The sequence below is a fragment of the Budorcas taxicolor genome, chromosome 1, assembly GCF_023091745.1.
Source record: "Budorcas taxicolor isolate Tak-1 chromosome 1, Takin1.1, whole genome shotgun sequence".
NCBI lineage: Eukaryota > Metazoa > Chordata > Mammalia > Artiodactyla > Bovidae > Budorcas > Budorcas taxicolor.
In genome coordinates, this window is record NC_068910.1 from 219544368 (window position 1) to 219569474 (window position 25107).

Below are 25107 nucleotides of genomic sequence, written 5' to 3' on the forward strand. Positions count from 1 at the left end.
AAAGTTGCTTTGGTGAGATTCACAACTTTGCTCTGGGGTGGTCTTGCTTTGAGGCAGAAGGATAGATTTGATCACCCCATGGGGTCCCTTTTAATACCTATTTTTCTCACTGCTTAAATGAAAGAGAAAAGAAAAGCAATTTCAATCACTTTGAACACTGAATGTTATGGAAATGGAGGCACGGAGTCCAGTGCATTGGAAGAAATAGTTCCTTGGTAGTGATCTGCTTAGCAGTCGTTAAGAGGGCAGGCTTTGGAAACTTGGGAGTTGCAGCGTGTTTCGTAAGTAATTTTCATTCTTCTGTAAAAATGATGCTTGAGAATTTATCTTCTAGGTGGGCCATAATCATTTGTTTCAACCTTGTAATTTTGCTTCTAAAATTTTCTTTGGTTTAATTTTTTTAATAAAGCAATTGACACTTGAATCAACAAGCAAACATTTTAAATTATTTACAAAAAAAAAATCAAATAACCATTTCCTAGCAGCTAACATGGTCAAAAGTGGAAAAGAAGCACATGAAACATTTTTTTTTAAGTGAGAGCAGTAACTTTAAAAAATATTAACGAACTCTATTACTCATTTTAAAAATATTTAGAAAAGCTCTTCTTTATCATCTTGTTGGCTCGGATAGGCATCTCATCAGAGATAAGCTATTAGAATTCTGGAATCACATTTTTTTCCCTAAACACAAGCTATTGCTTAAGGGGAACTGACTTGGACAGCTTTTCAAAAATATGAAAGCTGAAATTTTTTTCCCCAGGTAAAAATGGAAACAAAAATCTTTTATACCTCACTCTACTAAGTACTATTTTAGCTTAGCACAAAAAAAAATCTTCTTTAATCCTGGTTTAGCTTTTAATATTATATCACACATTAAAATTCATAAAGTAGTTCATTCCAGGCAAAACAAACTACTCTCTAGCTCTTCTCCGCAAATAGCGGAGGAGGTAAAAGAAAGGCCGTTGCTCTCTGAATAGCTTTTATCAAGGCAGCGCACACCGCTCCATCATTACAGAGGCGCCGGGAAGTAGTTAAGAAGGAGCCTTCTGCTAGACCCCTCCCGCGCGGGGGCAGGGTGCGGCACGAGGGCCTGCTTTTGACTTCACGCGAATCGTGCGGCAGAACACAAATGCCCCGTGAAGGTTTCTCTTTTTTTTTTGCTCCTTTACACACTGCTGAATTCCTCAAGCCGTCCTAGGCATGCACGCCACACGTGCTATACACACAGTGGACGCTACCGGGGTCGCCCTTGGCACCGGGAAGCGCCTGTGAGCACACACCGCACACGTGCGCGAGGGTGAGCACACACCACACACGTGCGCGAGGGTGAGCACACACCGCACACGTGCGCGAGGGTGAGCACACACCGCACACGTGCGCGAGGGTGAGCACACACCGCACACGTGCGCGAGGGTGAGCACACACCGCACACGTGCGCGAGGGTGAGCACACACCACACACGTGCGCGAGGGTGAGCACACACCGCACACGTGCGCGAGGGTGAGCACACACACAAGTCGAAGTCTGCTGCAGTTCTAATAATAATTATGATAATGAGAGAAACCGACCTTAGCTGTCTATTATAAGCTGGGCACTGGGTTAAGGTACATTCACCTGCATAAGAGCCCTGAGTAGCTTAATATTAATGTTCTATTACTGCTGTTTTTAAATTGAGAAAACTAACAGAGGTTAAGTCAAGTCATCTGTCCACGGGGCAAGGCTGAGGACTGAACTTGGGTCTAACAGCAATGCTTATCTTAGAAAACACCGCAGTACACTGGAGGGGTCATTACATAGGACTTCTTTATTTGGAAAAATTGTTACTTTTTAAGACATAATGCACCTGCTTTTTGGTGGCCCTTGGCTAAATCTAGCTCATGAATGTCTAATTTTTAGTAGCAAATGCTTTTATCATTAGTTTAAAAAATCCGATCTAAATTTATTTTTCAAGTTAGGCAAACTATAAATGTTTCCTTAGTAATGTTATGTAAGACATGTGCTATTTTGAGGAATTCCTATTGGTGACAGAAAATAGCCTCCATTTTCAAATCTGTATATATTAACCCTGTTTGGAGTATCACGGCTCTATCCTTTTCTGCTTCCTTTTGTAGAAACAATATTGGTTATTTTCCAAATATGGACTTTTCAAAAGTCCTCTAGCTTTTAAAAGATGACTATTAAGGAGAAGTATTTTCCAAGCACATATGTGATCTTAACATAAAACTGGTCAAGCGACTCATAATAAAACTTTTATCAAGTGTGAAGTTCCTGCCCATAACTAATGTTTTATTATATTATAGAAGAATTTGTTGTAAAGAGACAGAAGGGTAAAGCTATCAGATTAAGTTAATTATACTGTATATTGCATCTATCAACTTTGTACATCTTCTAAAACATCACTATAAAATATCACATCTTACTTCAGAAGAAACCAAAGAATTCCTTAAAGATATGTTAAAAAAAATAGGAAAAGTAATTATATAATTTAAGTAAAAGTTAAAACTTGATAATTATAGGCTTTTGAACAGTCCTTAGGAAGACAGCAAATGCTAATTTAACTTCAAACGTCACATATCTTAAAACATACAAATAAATCCATACTAAGTGCACATCTAAACAGAAACCCCTAACTTAAAATGGCTATGTTTGGTGGAATAGACAACTCTCAGAAAGTAATAGTTAATTACTACTAATAAAATTAATCTGCCAAGTGATAGAAAAGAAACCTCTCAGATCAGGGGTTCTTTGGAGGGACTGGTGTCTGTCAGATATTCCTTCTGTCAAAGCGGCTCTTTCCTCTACAATCTCAGAAACGCCCACTGTCCAACGTCTTCCAAAGCAGATCCTCTGTCAAACGGTCAATTTCATCAGGACAACGTTCTCATCTGTGTTCTTGTTTCTTAGCTGGTAACACAGATTTTCATCCTCTCTGACAAACAGAGTCTCCAAGTTCCATCTTCTCCTTTCTAATCTATGTTCTCAGGACGTGGCTTGAGGTAGGGGCAAGAACAGCACACTGACCAGAGGATTTGAGAACAAAGTCTGTGACTTTTCCCATCTTTCTCCCACCAAAAGGTTGGTACAAGAATTCCAGGAATTCATGTACATGAAGGTGCTCAGAAAATCGTGAATCAGATATCCTTTTTATGGGGGGTGGGGGGGAGGTGGACCACTTTTAAAGTCTTCACTGAACATGTTACAATAATCGCTTCTGTTTCATGCTTCGGTTTTTTTGACCACACGGCAAGCGGGATCATCTTAGCTCCCAGACCAGGGATCAAATCCGTACCCTATGCATTGGAAGGCCAAGTCTTAACCACTGGACTGCTATGGAAGTCCCACGGTATCTGCATTTCTCAAATTAGAACATATACACTGTGAAAATATACTTTCAACAAAGCTCCTGGCGTGGCTACCTCTCTGAAGTCTGATGGACAGGGGTGCACAGGGCCATCTCACCAAGGCGAGGCCAGCCAAGAGCCTCTGCAGGTGGTCCATGCCTTCCCCGGGGGAGGCTCTCCTGGGAGTGAAGCCTGGGGCCTGCGGAAGCCCCTTCCTGCAGATGATTAGAATCCGAGCACCTCCATGGGTTAGGGCCTCGGTCTGGTACAAGCCAGGAACTTCCAGTCATCCCCTATATGACCTACATTCCCCAGGGAAGGAGCTGGAAGAGGCTCCATTCTCTTGTCAGGGGCCCTGGGTCTCTGTGAGCCACAAGGGACCTCTGCCTGCAACAGGCAGTTCTTTAGAAACAAAGCCTGTCCGGGTCCAGTGCAAAAGCCAAAGACCTGTCTCAGAACAGCTTTCGAGCATCTTCACTCGGGGGAAAAGAAACGCACAGTGATTTCATACAGACTCCTCTCTGGCAAAACACAAAAAGTAAAGAGACAGAATTCTGCTGTCCGTTTGTGATCTGTGGTTTCATCCTTTCCTCCCATTTTAGTCATTCGTAAATAAGGACATGAAAACCTCCCATGTGGTACTGGTAAGCACTGCATTTCAGCTGCTCCAAGACAGTACTAATTCAACCGCTCTATCACCTGTTTTTCTAAATCCAAAGTTCTCATTCTACACTGACAATACATTTCATACACTGAAAATTCCCCCAAATCTAATTCATTGCATCACTGCCGAAGGGTAAAACGTGAACACACTGGCTGCGAGGTCTGGTATGATAAAATCAGGGAGTGAACAGGGACGCTCGATGAGGTGCCATCCAGTGAAACATGTAAGATGCCTTGAAGATTTATACGAAGCAGTGAAATAAAATTATTCACATGTATCAGAATCATTTCAGAGTTTTGTTAGATGGACAATACTATTGTGCAAATAAAAGCTTTTTCTTTGAAAGATCTTCATTAAGACTTTTCTGTATCCAAGTACATGCATCACTGGCTAAACATCCAGGCTAACAGGCCTAGTCTCAACTCCTCTTTAGAACCAGCACATCAGCTGAGGGTGGCTCAACCAGTTCATCAGCAATTCAGGACAAAATAAATCACAGTTTCTAGCCCAACCTCTCATCAGAGATAGTCTCCAGATATACATATAGGCAAGCAACCTGAGGATCTTACAAGTATACCAAAATAAGTATCACAATTAAGAATTAATCTTACTTTGGCTAAAGAAAACAGTTGATGAATAAGGAGAGCAGACTCACATTTGAAAAGCAAATAAAGGCATTAAAATCCTAGAAAACAAACGCTCTATTAGGGAACTACTATGCCAAATATTTGAACAGATTTAAAAAAAAAAAAGAAAGAAACTCAACAATTAAATTCGCACTGGTCTTAAATAAGTCCTTCTTTTTGCTAGTATTGCAGATTAAGGGATAAGAACAATAACTGCCCAGAGGCCTTCCAACGATGACTGCAGCAGCGAAATTAGCGATGGTACGTAAATTAACTCTGAACTGAGTGTTCAATCAAGTCCAAAGGAGAGCAGTTTTTGTTTAACCGCTCTTACAAACGTCATGTATGTCTATAAAGAGTTCCTCGCTCTTATTTGTAAGGAGTATCTTAGAGAAGCCTTACAGATCAAATTCAATACGTGTCTATGCAGGAGATGGGTACACATGAGTGTATATGGGAGCCATGCTTTTCTGCTGGAGACACACGTCTTTCCTACTCACAATTACAGCAACGCCTTCTTACTCTGCTCCGACAGACATCAGGACCAAATTGATTTTCATTGAATAAAATGGAGAAATTGGACTTTTGTGATGTTTCTAAAAAGCAATCATTTCAGAACATCGCAATATGCAGCTTAAGACCCTCCACAAGTGGCTGTACATTATGTCTATTTCTCATTTATGGAGTTTCTGTGGCAGTTTCATCTCTAGTGTTGAATGAACTTTATTTCTATACTTGGAAATGAATGGCTATTTTTTACTATGGATGAAATTAACATTAAGAGATAATTTCGTTATGACATTATGTTACATAAGTACTTTAAATTAGTATTCTATATTCACTTTTTGTCATTTTAGCTGACCTTATTTTTAAGAACTGCACAAAACACAAATTAAATCTGTAAGAAATACACTTCCTTGAAGATTTTAAGTCTAATCCACTCTCATGCTTATATCTAATAGTTTGTGCTGAAATTAACTTCTTGAATTTTTATAATAGTTATAAGGCCACCTTTTAAACTTGATTTAAAAAATAATCAAGGAAGCTGACTTTTCTAAGAAATGCAAAAACGTGGAAAACAGAGAATGTGCCCATTTCTGGGAATATGGATGGAATTCCTTATCAGTCCATTTAAAGCTGCCTTTAAGGATTGTATTAAACTTAATTATGAAAGATTACAAACGAGATGATGTGTAATTGGTACCAGCTGCAGTTCGTATTGGAAAGCATAAATACAAATGGAATTATTTATTTATTTTTATTTATTTACTATTCAAATGGTGGTTCTAAAACTGGTAGGGATAAAATGGGCTTCATTACATTTTCCTATTGAGTTTAAAACACATTTTTACTTCGTAGTAGTAGGGCCAAATATCTCATTTGAAGGTCACTTTTCACCCCCAAAATGAAGCAATGGAAAGTGATTTTTTCCCATCTAATTAGTAGCTTATTGTTTTTAAACCAGAGTTAGTGAGTTCAGACTAAATTCTCCTCAAGCAACTATGAATTACTGCTCCTCAAAAAATCTCCCTAGGCATCTATCTTTCTATTTTTTTTATTGAGAGTCTTCCTTAGCGTTTTTTTTTTTTTTAAAAACAAAACCTGAAAGCAGCAAAGGATGAGGAGGAAAAGGAGCCTCACCTGGGGAGGGCGGCTGGGCGGTGTGCTTATCAGGGGGGCAGGGCCCATCGCTGAGGCCGCATTCAGGCTCCTCTCCCTTTCATCCTGGTAAATTCGATCTCTCTCAGCTTCCGGTAACTGCAAGAAATTCTGCATAGCCCGAAGGTTTACCAGCAAAGACTGGGACGCAGTCTTGGGATCCTCTTCCTTTCGGAGGATTTCTGAAAGCAAGCCCTGCGGGGAATGAACGGCACAGGGTGAGCGGGTCCCTGCCGGTCCGTGGGGATGCCTGCCTTTTCGTCTCCACTCTGCTCGGAAAATGAACAGTCAGAAGCATCAATTCTACATAGGAATATATTAGTTACAATTGAAGTGGTGGAGAAGAGAGCCTCAATTGTGTTCTTAATTTTATTAAGCGTCTGCTTTACACATAACATAAACTGCAACTGCCTAATTGGTCTCCTTCCTTTGAGCAGCTTAACTTGCCATGAAATCTTTCACAGAGTGAGGACTGAGGCAAGTTAGGAATAAATGAAATGTTCGTAATACACCAGCACTGAACTGCGCAGTTCCCAAGCTGCCTACACAAAGGCAGCGGAGTGCCAACAGCCCAACACGCAAGGACGCAAAGGCACTGCGAGAGAAGCAGGGTCACAGAGGAAAGACTCGAAAGCAAATCGCAACGTGCTAGGGAAGAGCATCGCTAAGCCATCACCTAAGATGGACACGAGGTGTTCAGAGGCGAGAATTTTACGGTATTCCTTGTGGAGTCGATGACAAGTGATTCTATTTACCCTTAAGGAGACCATCCTGACAACCCCCAAGCCTGCTATACACCACCCAGGAACAGGCTGAAATTCTGAACTTCACAAACCACCCTTTACATGAGATACGTAACCCCTTTTCCACGTTGCAAAATACCATCGCAGCACGCCATGAAAAAGAATATCATCAAATTCTGTAATAATCCCATTTCTTGAGGAATACTCCTATTAGTGCTAGGAGAAATGCACAAACCACTACAGTGAACGCCTTTCGGGTGCTCCTCCCAAGTAACAGAGCATTGTCAACTACTTAATTTTTGGAAGAATGTTTTCAAGTGGGTGGTTTTCCACAATTCTCTTTAAGGGAGTATGTGAAATACAAGGATTAGAAACATTTCCTGCCCATTTGGTAAGGGCTGAGGAGCCCTCACCTCTTCAATCTTCTACATGAAATAATGCGTGGAATGCCAAGTCATGTTTGCTTCCTACATTTCAGTTTATCACAATATGGCTCAGGATAAAATGTTGTCAAGACCTCTTTATAATTTGCAAATTTCACTTTCTGATAACCCTGAAAAAATGACGATGGGGTACATTTGGGGCAGGGAGGTCAAGTGTCAAAACAACCAAGCCCCAGGGTTAAACACGGGGGTTTTTTCATGGTTTTCCTCGAAGCACAAACCTGGTTTTGTTCCCAATTCCTCGGGGCTAATGTGGCCTACTGCCTCAAGATAACAGTCGGGAACATACAATATAAAAGCGGTGTCCACTTTAAAACTGATCTGGAGACTGCTGTTAAAAAGGACCTCCAGCAGGCTCAGAGGGCTCAGGAGTTCATTCTGCTTTCTCACTTGGTCCACACAAGGGAAGCCAGCTTCACCCTAAGAAAGGTGCCTGAAGGATGAAGGGTGTCTGTCCTTTCATTCATGATACTGACAGGTAATGTTGCAACTGTGTTTACACAAAAGCAAAACATCCAGTCAATTTAACTAAAACCTAGTCCAACAGGCAGTCAATCACCCAGCTATTTAATCTGCACAAGACCAACTAATTAGATTGACTGGGTTTTTGATATGTCATGTTGAAACCAAAAAAATGCAGGTCTCAGAAACAAGCTTTAAAATAGGTGTTTTTTTTAAAAAAAAAAAAGCCCCTGCTCTCCTTGCCCACCAAATGGGGATTAAAAATTTTTAAGATATTAAAAGATGTCCTTGGCAAAGCAGTCTATCTTAACCATAGGGAAAGAGATATTAACATATAGTACATATAAATACAATGTTATAAATTCCTCAAGTAGAATAATCTAATACCCTTTAATATTATCTCAGAACAATGCCTGCCACATGTTTGAAAAATATTTATTAAATGGATTATGTGTATTTGGAGCATAAAAGGAAAAAAATTACAAACAGGTGACAGAAACTTAAGAACAAGTTATGCTCCCCATGGGAAAATTCTAATGGTAATTATTAATTTACTCAAAGTAAGCCTTCAGTGAAAAGTTATGTGGCACTCTGTAAGATGTTTATATGCAGTAACTGTTCAGTAATTTAAGAAAATTTTGTGGCAACATGGATGGACCTAGAAATTATACTAAGTGAAGTCAGACAAAGCTAACACTGCATAATACCGCTTATATGTGGGATCTAAAGCGTGACACAAAGGAGCTCAGTTACAAAGCAGAAACAGACTCAGAGACGCAGAAAACAAACTTACGGTTCCCAAAGAGGAAGGGGGAAGGGGCGAGTTAGGAGACGGATTCATGCACATACATCACCATAGATAAATAGCATCTACGTAAATAAACTACGCAGACATGTAAGTAAGGACCCAGTGCACAGCATAGGGAACGACACTCAACAGTTGATAGCAAGGGAAGAGAATCCGAGCGAGAGTATCCTCATACATGCATGTGCACACACACACACACATAGAAACTCAATCACTGCGCTGCACGTCTAAACCAACACAGCATCATAAACCAACCACAGCTCAGAAAATAATGGTAGATCAAAAGAGATCCTGTAAACATTTAGGATGCTATTACATTTGGGAAATCTGAAATTAGATATTCAGGGATCTCAACAGAATATCCTTTCTTTCCACTAGAGAACCATGGTGAGAAAACCAACACGGGAAAAAAATACAGAACGATATCAAGTCTTGTTAACACGAGGCTGGAGTCATTCCTGTATAGCTTAAAGTAACAGCAGGTCACTTGGGAGAGGATTTAGAAATTTCTCTAACCACATTTTGAGGTTGGCATGATGTCTCACTTGAGCATACAAAGCGTTTTCGGGGCAAAGCATTTTATTTTCACTTAATTATTCTAACAAGAGCAAGTACTGGTTTTCTGCTGGGATGTGTTGGGAGGGTCTAGACTGAGGTCTCAAATCCTGGGAGATTCCAAGAGCTCTAAAGCAGCCAGTGTAGACAGTCTCAGGTGTTTTAAGAAACCTTCAGGGTTTTTTTTTTTTTTTCTGTTTTTTTGGCCCAGGCTTTCAATGAGGGGAGTGCCCCCTGGTGGAAATGCTTGAAAATATTATTAGAAAATGTTTTGATTAGAATGTGTTAATTACTTTCCAAAAAATGACGTCACTTGAGAAAATTCTGGACACAAAATGAGTGCCATGAGAATTACGATTTGGGAATGTACGTTTGGGTCCTGTTCAGGCTGCTGCGACTGGAGCAGCTGCATTTATGAATTCAAGATGTATATGGTTTTGCTTCCTGTTTCTCATGGTTGAAAATCTAGCTCAGATTGTCACACCAGGTCAAGATCATTTGTAGTAATCCCCCATGGTGGAGAGTAAGAAAGATCTCTTATCAAAACTCTTCTTCATGCTAAAAATGCAGCATCTCACGGTCATCGTGTACCATGCTTTCTATTGCTGACTAAAATACATCAATATTGTGCCCTACAGGTGCTCAATAAATTTGTTGAACAAAATTAAAATCATCAGTCATTCGCGTTTCCAAAAAGAACCTGGATTTTGTATGTTATACAGTGAGTTACCAGCACCTCGTGGATGTCAATTTCATGGGAAATGAGAAGCTGCTTCTCATTGTACTTTGTGTCGTCAAATTGTTCCGTGTGTGCTCTGTACGTGAAAACGTGAAACATTCTGCGTCGTCATTCCGCGACAGTTGTGAGAATTCTAATGTTTCCAATTAAAGAGTGAACTTGCTGATGAATTCCTAAACCTTTTTTATGTTCCAGAAAGAGTTTACAAGTAAAATTCATTAGTAATTGGAAAAGAAAGAAAAACCTTCAATAAATACTATCAGTACTTCCAAAAGCTAATTATGAATTCTTGAAAACAGCAGATAAGCGAAAGAGACTGCCAATCTGAACAAAGGCCTGTCTGGCCTCCTGTTCGTCTCCTCTTTGAACATAATCACTGATTCAAATAGATTTTTATCAGCTTCATGGAACTTCAAAGCCCTCAGAAGAAAAATAGGATTTGATGAAATCGCCTCCTAAAAATAAAACATGCAGCATATTCTTCAGGGCTACCTGCCTTTGCTGTCTGGTGAATTTTTAATCACGTGTCCAGGTGAAAGACCACTTTCAAGCTCCACCTACTACCCTGGACTCAGGCCAAGCAAGTTATAAGCAGACACATTTATCTCTGCCGTTTGGGAGGCCAAACCAGAGCTGTCACGTTGGGGTAATAGCACCTTTTTACCTTTTATTCAATAGTGATATGGAGAGTGGACTTTTCTTAAATTACACTGCGAAGAATTATAGGAACACAGTAGCAATTTCTGTTATACTTAAGCAGGCAAATTTCTCTCTACCACATAATTTACAGGACTCAAATTCAATAAAACATTGCATGATGGTCCATTACTGTTATCAGTTTTGAATAATCCATCTTCATTCTTTATTTTACTGGAAAACAAAGCGTGCCAAAGACAAGCGGAGGGGGGTTAGAAAAAAAGCCACTGGATGGGATCAGAGTTAACTCTGGGTTAAATTTTTTAAAAAGGGCGGAGGCACTAAAGAATATTATTTCCTTCTATAATGACCTTTAAATAGCAATAATACAGAGAAGTGAATTGAAATGTATAAGTCTAGAAGCTTCAGCAATTAATTTTAGCCATGGGTTTCCATTAAAAAGACATCAAGTAGGCATAACTGAATGAATGGCAGATGCTAAGAGCTGGTATCTTCAGTAGCAATTAAAGAACATATGCCCCTCAATTCAGAAGGTAGAGAAGTCCTCAAAACAAGGAATTATATCAATTTCATCACAAACTTTCAGAAAAGGTAGACTTTTTAAAACCTTTTAGTTTTTAGACCTTTTAAAAAAAGTGATACATGAACATCTTAAGAGACCCAATTAATATGATGAGAAAATTCTCCAAAGAAGAGTTACAACAAGAGATCCAGGATTTTAGAGTTGTACAGAGCTGTCAATGGCTAAAACAGGCTCAGCTCACAATACCACAATCTATTATATGAATGTTTTCAGGTACTGTTTATAGGGGGCCAGCATCTTCATCTGATCACGTCACAGAACTCTGCATCTGTATGTACACATTTTACATTAATTCTTTTTAAACCTGGAGCTGGAACTGCACATTGTAAGGAGCGCACACAGACGTGTGCGTGGTTTAACTCTGCAGAGCTCCTGCTCTATACATATGCATTAGCATGCGTATTTTCGTCCTCCACACGCACGACATACACTCTCACGCTGCACCTGCTTTTATTGAAATGCATACACTTTGAAATAAACACTACACACACGCATACGAATGTATAATTATTAAAATAAATGCAGCTGCGTGTGTGCGCGTGCGTGAGCGTGGTGTTTCAGTATGACCACCAAAAAGACACGCATGCTTGCATGCTCTAAAGCGAATTCCCCAAAAGTGGATCCTTAAATACACATTAAAAAATTACTCTCATTGAAATCAGACAGCTACAAACATGGCCAACCTCCATTTCGAAAAAGGAGTCCCAGTTAGCAATATAAAGGTTTAAAACCAAACTCCTCTGTCACTGGGGGCTCCAGACAATTTTTCAGTAATGACTGTTTCTCAACTGGCTATTATTAATAAAGAGATGGACATCAAGCTGCACCCAGACTTCACTCCCCTCTCTCCCTCAAAAACATTAAGTCACTGTTTTCGATGCTAACCACAGAAATAACTATCTTTTTGGAGAGACTGACAGGGTATAAAAAAGGGAGAACTCTGCCTTTTTCCCAGTATCAAATCCTACTGGTATCTATGGAATCTGTCCACGTGAAAACCCAAGAAGAACAAATGGTCACTCTCCAGGGTGATGCCTGCCTGGGATATGAGAGCCCCAAAGATGAAAAAAATGCCCCAGTGGGAGTGACCTAACCCTTCTCTCCTTTAGCTGGACACTCTTTACCATATAAAACATACTTTCCTCAGTCCTTTAAGAAATAACAATTTGCTCAACTTCCAAAATTCACTCGCAGTAAATCTGTGAGTCATCTGTGTCCATGTCAATGCTATCTTTGTGGGCGTTCAATTCAGTTCAACAAGCATCTTACTGAACTTTGATGCAGAGACTTGCCTGCTTTTTTGCCCAGGACTGAGAACTGCGGGTAGTCAGCTGCTGTTTACAAAAGTACTGATGCTGCCAGAAACGGGAGCATCGAGAAAGCTGACTTGATTCTTTCGTCTGTTCACTTTATTTCTCTAAAATAACGACCCTGCAACTGAATAAGGGTGTCAGATTAAATGTACCAGCTAATAATGAATCTACTTTTAAGTGAAAGATATAAAACTAGGCAAGCGCGTACAATTTTGCAACCTGAGAAAAAACTTTTGAACCATCCCCTTAAACACAGACAAGTGATGTACAAAAAAAGTTAAAGAACCCCAAAACAAACACTCAGTTAAAGGTTCTGTAAGGCCTCCTAACTTTCAATCCAGCGAAGGCAAGCCAAAAATAAGTCACAGCTGGGATTCTCCTAGGTATGGAAACTCTGCCAGGAAGGAATTAATACTAGATATTTTTGTACCAGGATTTTCTTATAATCATGTAATAAAATAACCTAAATATGAAAGGAAAGTATGAGTCAGGCTTAAAAAGAAAAAACTGACAAGAGAAGTTAACAGCGGCAAAACAGGAAAGTTAAAAGACATCATGTCCTCACCGATAATCAGTTACACGCTCTTCTGGGTTATTTTTTGGGGGGGGGCGGGGGTGTCTGTGGGTGCCTGGGCCAGAAATAAACACCATATATATTGTACTAATTGACAAAAAAAAAAAAGGAAAAAAAAAATCCTCTCATGCACTCTTTGTTTAGGGCTTTTCAACAGTGTTTATCTTAGGCCTTCCCCTGGATCACCCTTCTCCAGGTCCTAAGTATCCTCCCTGCTGATAGTATCTTCACAGGAATTTGCCCAGGAGGACAAAGGCGTGAACACTAGGGGTGTATGCAAAACTCAGTGAGAAGTCTCAAACAAGGCTTCCAAGGGCAAGCCTACCCACTCCAGCGCCTGTTTTATAAACGGTTTTACTGAAACACCATACCCACATCCATGCATTTACTTCTATGGGTACTATGCCCTCAAAACCTAAAATGTTTACTGTATGTCACGTTACAGAAAAGGTCTGGCTGATCCCTGGTCTAGGAAAGGAAGCTAGTCGGCTAGAAGCCTGGAGTCCTACCAGTGGCCTTGGCCAAGTCCTGAAACCTCTCCTCCTCAGCTACGAACACTCTCTGTTTCCATTAGGTAAAAGCATAGGTAATGGCAGCTTGAAATATTTTTGACATTTGCTCTTTCAAGGCCCCCGATTCAGGATCCATCTGTACACAGCCTTCTCTTGGTAGCAGAGGTTTCTGCGGAGGAGAGAAGCGCTTAAACGTAGGCACCCCCAGGAACAGATCATATGGAGAGCAGGAGATGATGTGAACACTGTACACAGCACAAGGATAAAGGTTAGCACAGCCAGGGTGGAAGAGGAAGAGCGAGACAGAGAAGAACCATGTTCAAATGAACAGGACTGACCTGAGTTCTGTTAAAAGCCACACGTGCAAATACTGCCTGGGAGATTCCTGCCCGTTTCAGTTCATCACGTACCCACTGGTAGATTTCGGAAGACACCTCTGTGTTGGTGGAAACCTGCTGCTCCAAAGGTTTGTTCATAGACCTGCTGACGGGGGGAGGGTGGTTCAAGTACTGTTGGTTTAAGGACTGCTGGGCTAGAAGTCTGTTCACGGCGTACTGCTGGTTCAGCAGCTGGGCCATCACCAGCTGCTGGTTGACCAGCTGAGGGCTGATGGGCGTCGACACCAGCCCAGGGTGCAGGTTGGGCAGCGGCGTCCGCACAGAGGGCTGGCTGCCGTGGGACAGCTGGGCCGGCGAGGGGGGCTGCTCCGCCGTGCTCCCCGGGGCGGGCTGCTGGCCGAAGCTGACGTGGTTGGCACCCTGCTGGGACAGCTCCGACAGACTATCCATTTCCACTGCAGCGGGCGAGAGGGAAAACCACGTTAGCCAACGATGCTCCGCACCGCTGAGGAGCTCCGAGCTCTCCCTAAGGACAGAGAGGCACGGGGCACTGGAGGTCCAATGAAACCAGGACATCTCAGGACAGAACCCGACCGGCTGTGAGGCTATCTTTCTTTTCTGCACCCGGCCGCCGACTCTGAAAGGGGGAAAACACTTTCTAATGCTGTGATGTGGTTTAGATTTAAGGCCCAAAATCAATTATTTTCACATTCTATGTGACTAGTTTTGGGGTCAAATTATTATTCACTATTACTTCTGATCCCACGAAGGCTTATAAAAGTAACATTTATTTTGAAAACAGCTTCTAGGGAAATTCCTGCGAGTCTAGTAGTTAGGGATTGGTCCTGTCACTGCCGAGGGCCTGGGTTCAATCCCTGGTCGGGGAACTAAGATCCCACAAGCCAGGTGGTACAGATGCCCACCAAAAAAAAATTCTAGAAAAACCCTAGTTGCATAGTGGTGACTAGAAAGAGTGAAGCTAAGAAAACATATGCAGTTGTAGAAAAAAAGAAATATCCATAGAGTGACCCCATGGACTCTAGCCCGCCTGGCTCCTCTGCCTATGGCATTTTCCAAGCAAGAACACTGGAGTGATTTGCCATTTCCTCCCCCAGGGGACCTTTCTGACCCAGGGATCAAGCCTCAGCCTCTGTGTCTCCTGCATTGGCAGGTGGATTCTTTACCACTACCTGGGAAGCCCTAAATATATGTGTATTTACAATGAAAAAATACTTGGAGATACATAGATTAGACTCCCTGGTGGCTCAGCTGGTAAAGAATCCACCTGCAATGTGGATTCTACCCCTGGGTTCTACCCCAGGGCTGGGAAAATGCCTTGGAGGAGGGAAAGGTTACCCACCCCAGTATCCTGGCCTGGAGAATTCCATGGACTCTATAGTCCATGGAGTTGCAAAGAATCAGACACGACTGAGTGACTTTCACTTCACTTCACACATACAAAAACTGTTACCACTCCAAGAAAAAGGTTTGAAAGAAAAATGATCTAAATATTACTTATGTTCAATTTTAAACCAGTTGTGAGTTTAAAAAAGTAATCGATATAATCAATAAAAGGTCATAATGATAAGTAATGATAACTGAGTTCAGACTGAATCCTGGGCTGACTATTTTACATGTCCCGTTTCACTGAACTATGGCTCTCAAGTTAGGTGGCACGGAGAGCCGCAACCACTACTTAGAATGAAGCAACCGATTTATCATACTGCAAGCCAGTACACCCAGAGTTGCTAAAATCCAAATGCTTCCTGAAGAAGCTATGGCCATCACCAGATGCTAATGACAATCTTTCAAGGGAGAGGCGGGGAGTCATCCCGGTACAAGGTGATGTCACCGTTTTGCAATTTATTACCACCCACCCAGGATGAATGTTTCTCCCCTGGCTAGACACCTCATGTGGGCTGGCTGAGCGTGAGCAGTAAGCGAGTCAAATGCTTTGTGGCTACAAGGAAGAGACAGCTTTGATGCTCTCGAACTGAGAGCTGATGATGGTAGGTAAGCGAGTCCTAAATAGCACACCATGGGGATCCCCTGGGGCCCAGTGGTTAAGACTCCATACTTTCTCAGCTGTGGGTCTAGGTTCGACCCCCAAGCTGTGTGGTGCAGCCAATAAATAAATAGTATACCATGCCTCCCATGTGTGGACTCTGGGTTGATTTTCATCATCATTTCTCTTTTTACTAAATATTCTGGCTTTATATTTAGAGGAACTTATCATATCGCTATAATCACTGATGTATGCAAAATATAACTAAGAACGGGGAAAGAAACTTCCATCTCTACCACTGCTATCAGCCCAAGTGGGCCATTCATAGGGAATAGTAATTCAAGCAATTATTCCCAAAAATGATGTATTGTCTTCATTACAGCTCTAAGCTATAAAAGGCAAAGAATCTGTTTTGGTAGATGGATGATTTTGCTTCAAATATTAAAAGCTAAAACAGGCTCAAAATTCAGGTTCTCCTGCCTCTTAAAATCTTAAGGAGAAGTTATTATTGCTGTTTTATTAAATCAATGCAATGGAAGTAAACAGAGATAGACTGAAAACATGATGTAACGCTATGCATATTCAACATCCCATTCCTGTATTATTTTAAAACATTTATTTGGAAGGGACAAGTATGTGAACGAAAACGTTAATAGAAATTAAAGCATTAACCTTAATCACAGGGTTTGCTTCTACAAACACTAACAGACTCAACAGGGGGAAAAAACGTCACAATCTGAACCCTCAGGTACAACACACAACTCTTATCTGTCGCTTCACACTGCAGATAATTGTAATGTGTTCCCTGAGTAACAAATATTGACCTAAAGTTACACGTTAAGATAGGAGGCCTGGCGTGTAGCGTCGAGGAACGATGCAATGGTTCTTGGGTGATGGACGGTCCAGAAAGCAGCAGACCCACCCAAGCCCCCATCCAGGGGGCTGGAGACAACAGCTCCAATCGCTGCCCGATCTCCACTGCGGAGACTATAAATACAGTTTAACGTCTTTAAACATTGGGTGTAAAATCAGGCACTTTCCCTTCTTCTCCAACAAAACCAAGAAAAACAAACAAACAAACAAAAAAACCCATAAAAGCATGACTTATCTCTGGGAACACACAGCCACTGCTCACTACTCCAGGCCTGGTTAGGCCTTCACTGAGATGTTAAAAAAAAATGACAGCTCACCCCCCCCTCGCCTCCATCTCCTGCATGTCTGACAACCAAGTCAGTTGGGCTGATTTAAACACAAACATTTATTGAATTTAATTATCTCATTATACTCAGACCCACTCCCCACCCTCCAAGAAACGGTCTGAATCGATCTCTAATTGGGCAATCACAAGGCCTGGCTGCACACGCGACTTGGAGAAACCCCCACACGACACGCGGCGGCGCGGGGCCACCGCTGCGACGGCGCTCTGCTTACCCATCATATCTTTCGTCTTCTTGAAATGCTTGTACCACCTTCCAAACTCTTGGCATTTCGCTGCTGAGACATTTGCATAGTAAGTGCTGTTCACGATGGAGGAGATCATGCTCTGCATGGAGAGGGGGAGAGCAGTTGTGATACAGCCGCACGAGGCAGAACGGTCATGACGTCAACTGTGCACACTCGTTCTTGTTGCTTTTAAATCCACGGAGGACCGGTACGTTTTGCTTCACACTTTAGCCTAAAGCTGCGACTTCTTCAAAGTCATTAAGCAGATCAGCAAACGCTTACTTCAGTAGAAAGCTGCAGCCCACTGAGACTGCTATAAAGCGATCACACCCACAGACTGTGCTCCAGCACGTATGGGAAACGTCATCTATTCCTGGGCTGACAACTGTCCACCCATCCCAATAAATCCAAATACCTGGAGATGACTTTCTGATCGCAGTTCATCAATAAATGCCACTTTGTGGTCTGGTGCCTAAATCTCCATCCTTGCAAGTCCCAGGGTGGCCCAGGGACCAGCATCATCTGGAAACTTACTAGCAATGCAGAAGGTTGGGCCCTAAGCTAGGCCAGGGCAATCAGCATCTATGTCTTAATCAGATCCCCAGGAGGGTTGCATGCCCATTAAAGTTTGGGAAACGCCCCTTACACTGTCTACTCACAGTATTTGGGTTTCAATCGCAGGTAAATTAACACTGTTCCACGGCTGACTGACCACATTTAAGAAGAAACAAACTATTCACAAAGATCTTCTATCAGAAGAAAAAAAAGCATGCTGCCATCTTATTGCTAGCTTCATATAAAGTTTGGGTTTTGAATTTCAAACTAAGTGTAACATTTTTAAATCTATGCATTTCACGGTGGATTGTTTCTTGAGGACACCACAAACAAAGAAAACAGCCTATTCCGTCACTTCTCTTCATCCTGCATCTAACGAAAACCTTGGAAAACAGAATCACCAGTTTAACATAGAAAAATGAAGAAAGACGATGATTTTGATGTATGACTGGGTATGTTTTTTTCTTTTTTCTTTTTTAACTCATTTTCAACATGGAAAAGTATTTTCTTCCCTGCCAGTTTTGGTCCTGGTCATTTCAGTGACTTGACCTACAACACTCATATTAGTAGTGGCTAAATTAATTTCTCCATTGAGTTGTAGGAATAATTCGACTCTGCAGCACCAATCTGTTCCTCTATGTGGAGAAACATGAAAACTTACCTTTCAGACTTCAGTTGGTCCATGACAAACAATTTACAGAAGGCAATTGTTTGGGAGGTGAGACACAACCAAAAAAGCCAGTTTGGGAACAAAAGTATCTTTTACACCATTATCTTCCTTAAGCTACTTCTAATGTAGAGCCCTTTTGGTTATCACTGATTCTCCTGACACCTCTCATCAGCGCTAATTTCCTAACATGCACACATTCTCGTAGCACGTAAATCTAGGGGATCTTTGAAGCACTTCCAGTGAAGGATAAGCTGGAGTTACATTATCGATGTAAAACACGGCTATTCTAAGAGCCACAATGACATTTTTTTTGACACTTTCTACTTGATCATCATTTTCACATTTTATTTCTCTAAAAAGACATTCTTAATGTGCTCGTGATACTCTGCCATTAATTCAGACTAAGAGTGTCCCTCCGTCCAGGGTACAAAAAGATACTTAGCAAGGTTGCCAAAACCAGAGCCAGGAATCTGCCTGATCCAGTTAACAATCCATCAGCTTCAATCACACTTACTCTATTGTTAATGATGGATCAATAAAGTCAACGGTAATAAAACTACGGAGATGGCTGATGGACCGCAGTGATTCTGCAAACGGGTGAGAGCCCATGTGCTTCTACTTTGGTCCAATTTTTAAAAAACTATTACTCTTCAATTTAGACATGCTGGGAGATTCTTAAATGTTAAGGTAATAGTACATGCAAATTTTGCATGTAGCTTATTCTTAATTTTTAGAAAGGTATGAAATACTGAAATTTTGCTGAGGTTTCTGACAAACAAGTCCAGGCTACTCGATTTTGTTGATAGTTCTGTGTGTGAGATTTGCTCTGGGCTGCACACCTACTATCTGTGGCTGGTACTAGAGACAAGAAGTGTTTGTTAAGACACAGCCTTTGCCACAAGAAGTTTACCCTCAGTTAGGAAGAGACATGTACACAGATCATTTCAATTTAATGTGATTCAGTAGACCCACAGAGGATAATATATGAAGGGGGGTGGTGCGGAGAAAAATATATAATGTGTGGGGAAAAAGAAAAAAAAATCTGAAATATTCTCATAAAAGTGGAGCCCATATGTAACAGTACTATGGAGCTCATTATTATCCATATGTGGAAAATAATATCCATATGTGCATGGTCATCAAAGCTTCCCCCTGCCCCCGTTTAACCCTAAATTGGTATGCGCTGTCCTTAAGTGACTTTCTGGATGCTTTCTACTCCGTCAAGTGATGCGTGCTCAGGGAAACTCTGATTAATGTAAATATTAGCCTAAGCGAGACATAAATCAAAAGGCTAATCCACAGGTTATGAAGCAGGCCAGAGCAACTTTCTAGATTCTCTTTCTGTGCTTTTAGGGGGCTGGGAAATAGCCTGTAATTCAGGTAACTTGGGATCACCTCTATTTTTATTGGAACAATATGCAATGATCTGTACAACTAGATGCAGTCAGCCACTACATGAGACTTTTTTTTTTCCTTGTGGTAAAGTCTCTATTGAAGGCTTAGGCATGGCATCTGACTAGGTCTATGAGTTCCAAGGCAGGGAAGAGAGATCTCAGAAAATTGCGAGGCACGTGGTATTTGAAAGATCACATTTAGCTGTGTATTTCAAATTTGGACATAAACACCTATTGCTTTGATAATACAAAGAAGAGTCAAGATGATAATATTTTCCTATGGGGTGAGGCGGGAAAGAGGGCAGGCAGACAAAGAGCCACGTTTCTAAGGAGAGAGGCTTGGGATGCTTCTGTCATTGACAAGGAGACCCTGATGCAGAAAGATCACTAACTGAAAAGATGGCTCACTGACTTGTGAGTCCATACAGGTCTGGGGCTCTGTATTTCTCTCCAGCCCAAACGCCTGGCACGAATTACATACACACGACATGTTCAGCTGGTAAAGAATCCGCCTGCAATGCAGGAGACCTGGGTTCCATCCCCTGGGTTGGGAAGATCCCCTGGAGAAGGGAAAGGCTACCCACTCCAGGATTCTGGCCTGGAGAATTCCATGCCCTGTATAGTCCGTGGGGTCGCAAAGAGTCAGACACGACTGAGCGACTTTCACTTTGCACATGTTCGTTTGATGAAGCAGAATCAACTAAACCCACTTGCAAGTCCAAGGTGTGCTGAATTAGTCAACGACTAGGACCATCCCCCATGCTTAATGGGAATGACAGCAGAAACCGCCTCATGGGGCTGTTCTGAGACTCCGTTAATTCATTCTGCAGACAACTATGGAACCCCTACTATGTGTCTGCCCCTGGACTAGTTCGCTGGAAAAAGAGCTTGAAGAGGTGTTTGGACAGACAATGAATAACATGATGAGTGTGGCGCGATCAGCACAGAGCCTGTAACGCACCGAGCACGGGGTCAGGAGAAGTTAGTCACTGTGACGCCCCTCCGCCTCCCTTCACACTGGCTTTCATTACAGGATCACATTTCAGATCAGTCCAGAGACTATGCTTTAAATAACTCAAGTCTTAGATACAATTTTCAAACGAAGCATTTTTAAGTCAGAGAAATTTTCTTATGAAGAACACACAAGACACAAATTAATGATCCAATGACCAGTCGGATCAAAGGGTAACCAGAGAAAACCTCAGTGGAAAAGGGCATTTCCGTTGGAGTGGTTTCAATACTCCAATCTGGTGGTACCTTCTGAAGCTGGCCTGCAGGTACCATGTGGCAGACGACACCAGAAAGACACACAGCGCTCCTCTGACATGTCGGCTCCGTGCCCTCTCCCATCTAGCTACCACGGCTCAGCTAGGGGCCAACTTCAGTGGGAAGTTCTGAGAGGCCCTTCCTGACAGCCCAAGCGTGCCTTTCTTGGGCACCGTGCTGGTCTTGTCAAGCCGTTTCTCTTCTCTAAGCAGTGAGCCTCTGGGCTTACCTCCGTATAGCCTGGACCCATCACAGGGCTGGGCATATCCATGGGGATCAATAAAGGGTCACTGACATGGGTCATCTCTGCAGGCTACCAGAAAGCCATCCTGTTTTCTTAAAGGTCAAAGGTTATGGCAGCTTCATTATCAGAGGAATCTTTTCAATCCATCACTTCTGGTTTTCCAGCTCCCACCCAGAGCTCTTGGAACTGTTGGCTCTTGAATGTGCAAGAGATCCTGCCCCAGGCTTTTGAAGCTACATCCACACAGATGCCTCGGAAGTCACAGAGCTTTGGGGCTTGCCTTCTCCCAGATCGCCTATACCGATCAATAGGAGAGATCGCCCTCTCCCTGTCTCTTTCACAAAGATCTGTATGTGACTTGCCTGGCAAGTCCCATTTGGTGGCCAGCCTGCATAAAGCATCCATGTTCAGAGACGAAAATAACCAGGCTGATCAAACTCCTTTGGTTTAAATCCCAAGTTCAAACGCTACACAGACCCAGAAGAGGCTCCGGCTTCCAGTGTCAGGAAATACAGTTTGGGAGTCGGCAGAAATTGGCTGTGGGTCTCCTAACCCCAGTGTGACACAATATTCTCATCCTAGGAGCCAAGTTGTAAGCTTTTCTAAGATCCACAAAGCACATGTCTGCACTCCATGAGGAGCTCCGGCTCTTTCTGAGAGTCTGCTCGAGTTCCGATCTGAAAGAATGCCATCTTCACAGAAACCCGGGTTCTCTAGAATGATACCATCTGCCACAGGCTGAGCTTCCTTTTCAGCCAAATACATTATTTATAACCTTTCTAATTGTGAAAAGGTAAGGGTGGAATTTTTCTACCGCCTGGCTTCGATATGGTTAGAACATTCTGAACCTTTGCTCTCAAAGACTGCCGGTCTCTGAATTTGAAAAACAAAAAGCAACCCCCAAACCCACAAGGAATTGGTGGAGGTCACACACATTTCCAAAATATTCTATCCTTTCAACGCCCTGCTAGATAGGACATACACTGGGGGTATGCATTTATAACACATTTAGAAACCAAAAGAAGATAAGCTTTTTCTCCTTGGTCATCTGATAGCCAAGGGAAGACGTTTGGGAAGAGGTGAGACCTCCTGGAATAAAAGAAAAAAAAGGTTCACCAACTGGGGAAAGACAGTGATCTGATTACCCTTAAAATTGCTTTGTTGTGCCTTTAACAACAACAAAAAAACCCAGCCCCAAACAATGCTAATCAGGTTATTCAATCATTTAAACCAGAACTGTTCATGCTTTTCTGCCAAATCAACCAACCACAGCAAAATCTGTTATCTGTGATTGCTCAGCTTCCAGTCAAAGAAACACTTAACCCCCACTATACCAAAAGTTTTCCAAAATACCATGCTCACTGGAAAGAAAATGTCCTGACAGAGCTAAAGGGTAACTGGAGGGATGGACCCTAAACCTGCATATTAGAATATAACCAACTCCAGTCTTTACTGGGAGCCAGCAGCTCCCTAGCATTCTTATGAGCTGCAGCCAGGCTTCCCCTGCACAATTTTTTTTTTTTTTTTTTAAACAGGATGGTGATATCATGATCAAAACTTACTAAAGACTTGAGGATGGTGTAACCAAGGTGGGAGGAGGGAGCCAGAGCCTCTCCAAAATGGTAGGTCCCCACATTTAAAGCTTCCAGGCTCCATCAGCAGAGAGGGCAAAAGCTCCAACATCTTATTTACACAATTATCTAAATACGATTAAACAGCTGATGGACAAATATTAAACTGGAAAATGTATAGTCATTTCAGCTTAATGTAATCCTCTTTCTGTAAACACCCAAGATGATTTTTTTCAACCAGAACAGTCCTGACATCTCATAAGCCTAAGGGTGAATAGCAAGAGATTGTTTTTGATAGTTATAAATATTCAAAAGACATGCAGACCATCTGCTTTCATAATACAGGTAAAGCAAGACTGAAATGGGGACTGCTGTATAAAAATGATTCTTTTAACAAAGTCTTCCTCTCCTCGAAAACTATAAAGACAGATGTCAAAAACTGTTTACACAGAGCAATCAGGAGCGTGCGAAATGTAATATTCCTTTTACACTCAGTGCTTGCTAAAGAGATTTTTTTCCCCCTTTTTCTTCCCATCTGTGTGTTGCAACACATTTCTACAAGTTAAAAACATTTTTTTTCAAACAGAGATCTCATGAATACCCAAAAACATGCTATCTGGTTTCTGAATGCTAATTAATTTCAACTAAGGAATCTGAATATCTTCTTCTGTAGAAAGGAATGTATGTTTTGAATCGCAATACTCTAGAGACAGCAAGGGAACTCATTTTGCACAGGTTTAATTCTGTAAGGCGACTGTTCCTGGTTCTTACCTTGTCGGTTAATATATACCTAGCCCATCCATGTCTTAAATGAAAGCACATCACTGCTAATCTCTCTGGCATAAAGTCTAAAATAATTGTTTTCTGAAATAAATGTCTGTGCGTGTAAAATGCATATGCGGAAACCTTTAACCTCTCAGGTGACGCAGAGCAAGGCTTTAGGAAGCTCCGCAGTTCATTTTCAGGCCTAGAACACTAATCTTGACAGTAACCTTTTTATGTATTGTATTAATGGCACAGAGACATTAAGCACCTTTTTATAATTTTCAATAAAATGAGCATTTACCGAACAATCTGTCAAACTGCTGGCTCTCTCTCCCCTTACATTTCTATTTTTTGAGAAGTGTGTAACGTCACAAGCCCGGATGGCCTTCCGCTTTCTCCAGGTCCTGTCTGCCTGCGGCCTGAATTTTCACAGGTTTTTCGAGGCGTGTGGGAAACTTAAAAAGGTCAAACTTGAACTTCAGATCAAATGACATCAACTCCATACTCAGACACTGTTTTCACAGGGATTCTCAGTCAGTGGGGTTCTCTTTTCACCCCAAAGGACATCAAATACTACGAACAAGTTCTAAAAGGCATCGCAGGAGGCAGGGCCGTGGGGTCAATCCGCTGAAAACGCTCAGGTAGCCCCGTCTGCTGCTGGGGGAGAGAAAGGCGAGGTCTGGACTGGGCTGCAGTTCACGGGGAAGCAAACGGCAGGGTTTCTAAGAGTCCAGTTTGGTTTGTGATGTCAGCTGATGTTCCCCCAAATCCTTCCCTCTGGATCCTCTTCTGCTTTCTAAGCTATGCTCTTAGGAGATACAACTGGGGTATGGCCGGCATCCCCATTTGCGGAGAAGAGGCTGCTGCTGCTGCAGAGTCACTTCAGTCGTGTCCAACCCTGCGCGACCCCATAGACGGCAGCCCACCAGGCTCCTCCGTCCCTGGGATTCTGCGGGCAAGAACACTGGAGTGGGCTGCCAAGTCCTTCTCCAGAGAAGAGACTAATCACTTCTAAATCTGACTTAAACTCCAGGTGTCAGTTACGGCTCTTGCCATCTCGACCAATCCTGGTGCCTGAAAGCGGCCCCTTCCCACAAAGCCAAAGGCAGAAACTGGGTCCAAAGCCCCAGAGGAATACAAAAGGAAGTATCTCGAGAACGCGCGCAACTCTGTCTCA

The 25107-nt window shown here is 42.1% G+C and overlaps 1 protein-coding gene across 1 annotated transcript in view; it reads right to left on the reverse strand.

The window, feature by feature from the left end:
- SATB1 (SATB homeobox 1) overlaps positions 1 to 25107 on the reverse strand; it is an 82522-nt gene that overhangs the window by 37772 nt on the left and 19643 nt on the right. The window contains exons 6-8 of the mRNA XM_052646265.1: positions 17454 to 17565; positions 14018 to 14472; positions 6273 to 6485 (exon numbers count right to left, since the gene is read on the reverse strand). Of these exons, the coding sequence (XP_052502225.1) occupies positions 6273 to 6485; positions 14018 to 14472; positions 17454 to 17565 (780 nt within the window). The remainder of the gene's footprint in view (positions 1 to 6272; positions 6486 to 14017; positions 14473 to 17453; positions 17566 to 25107) is intronic.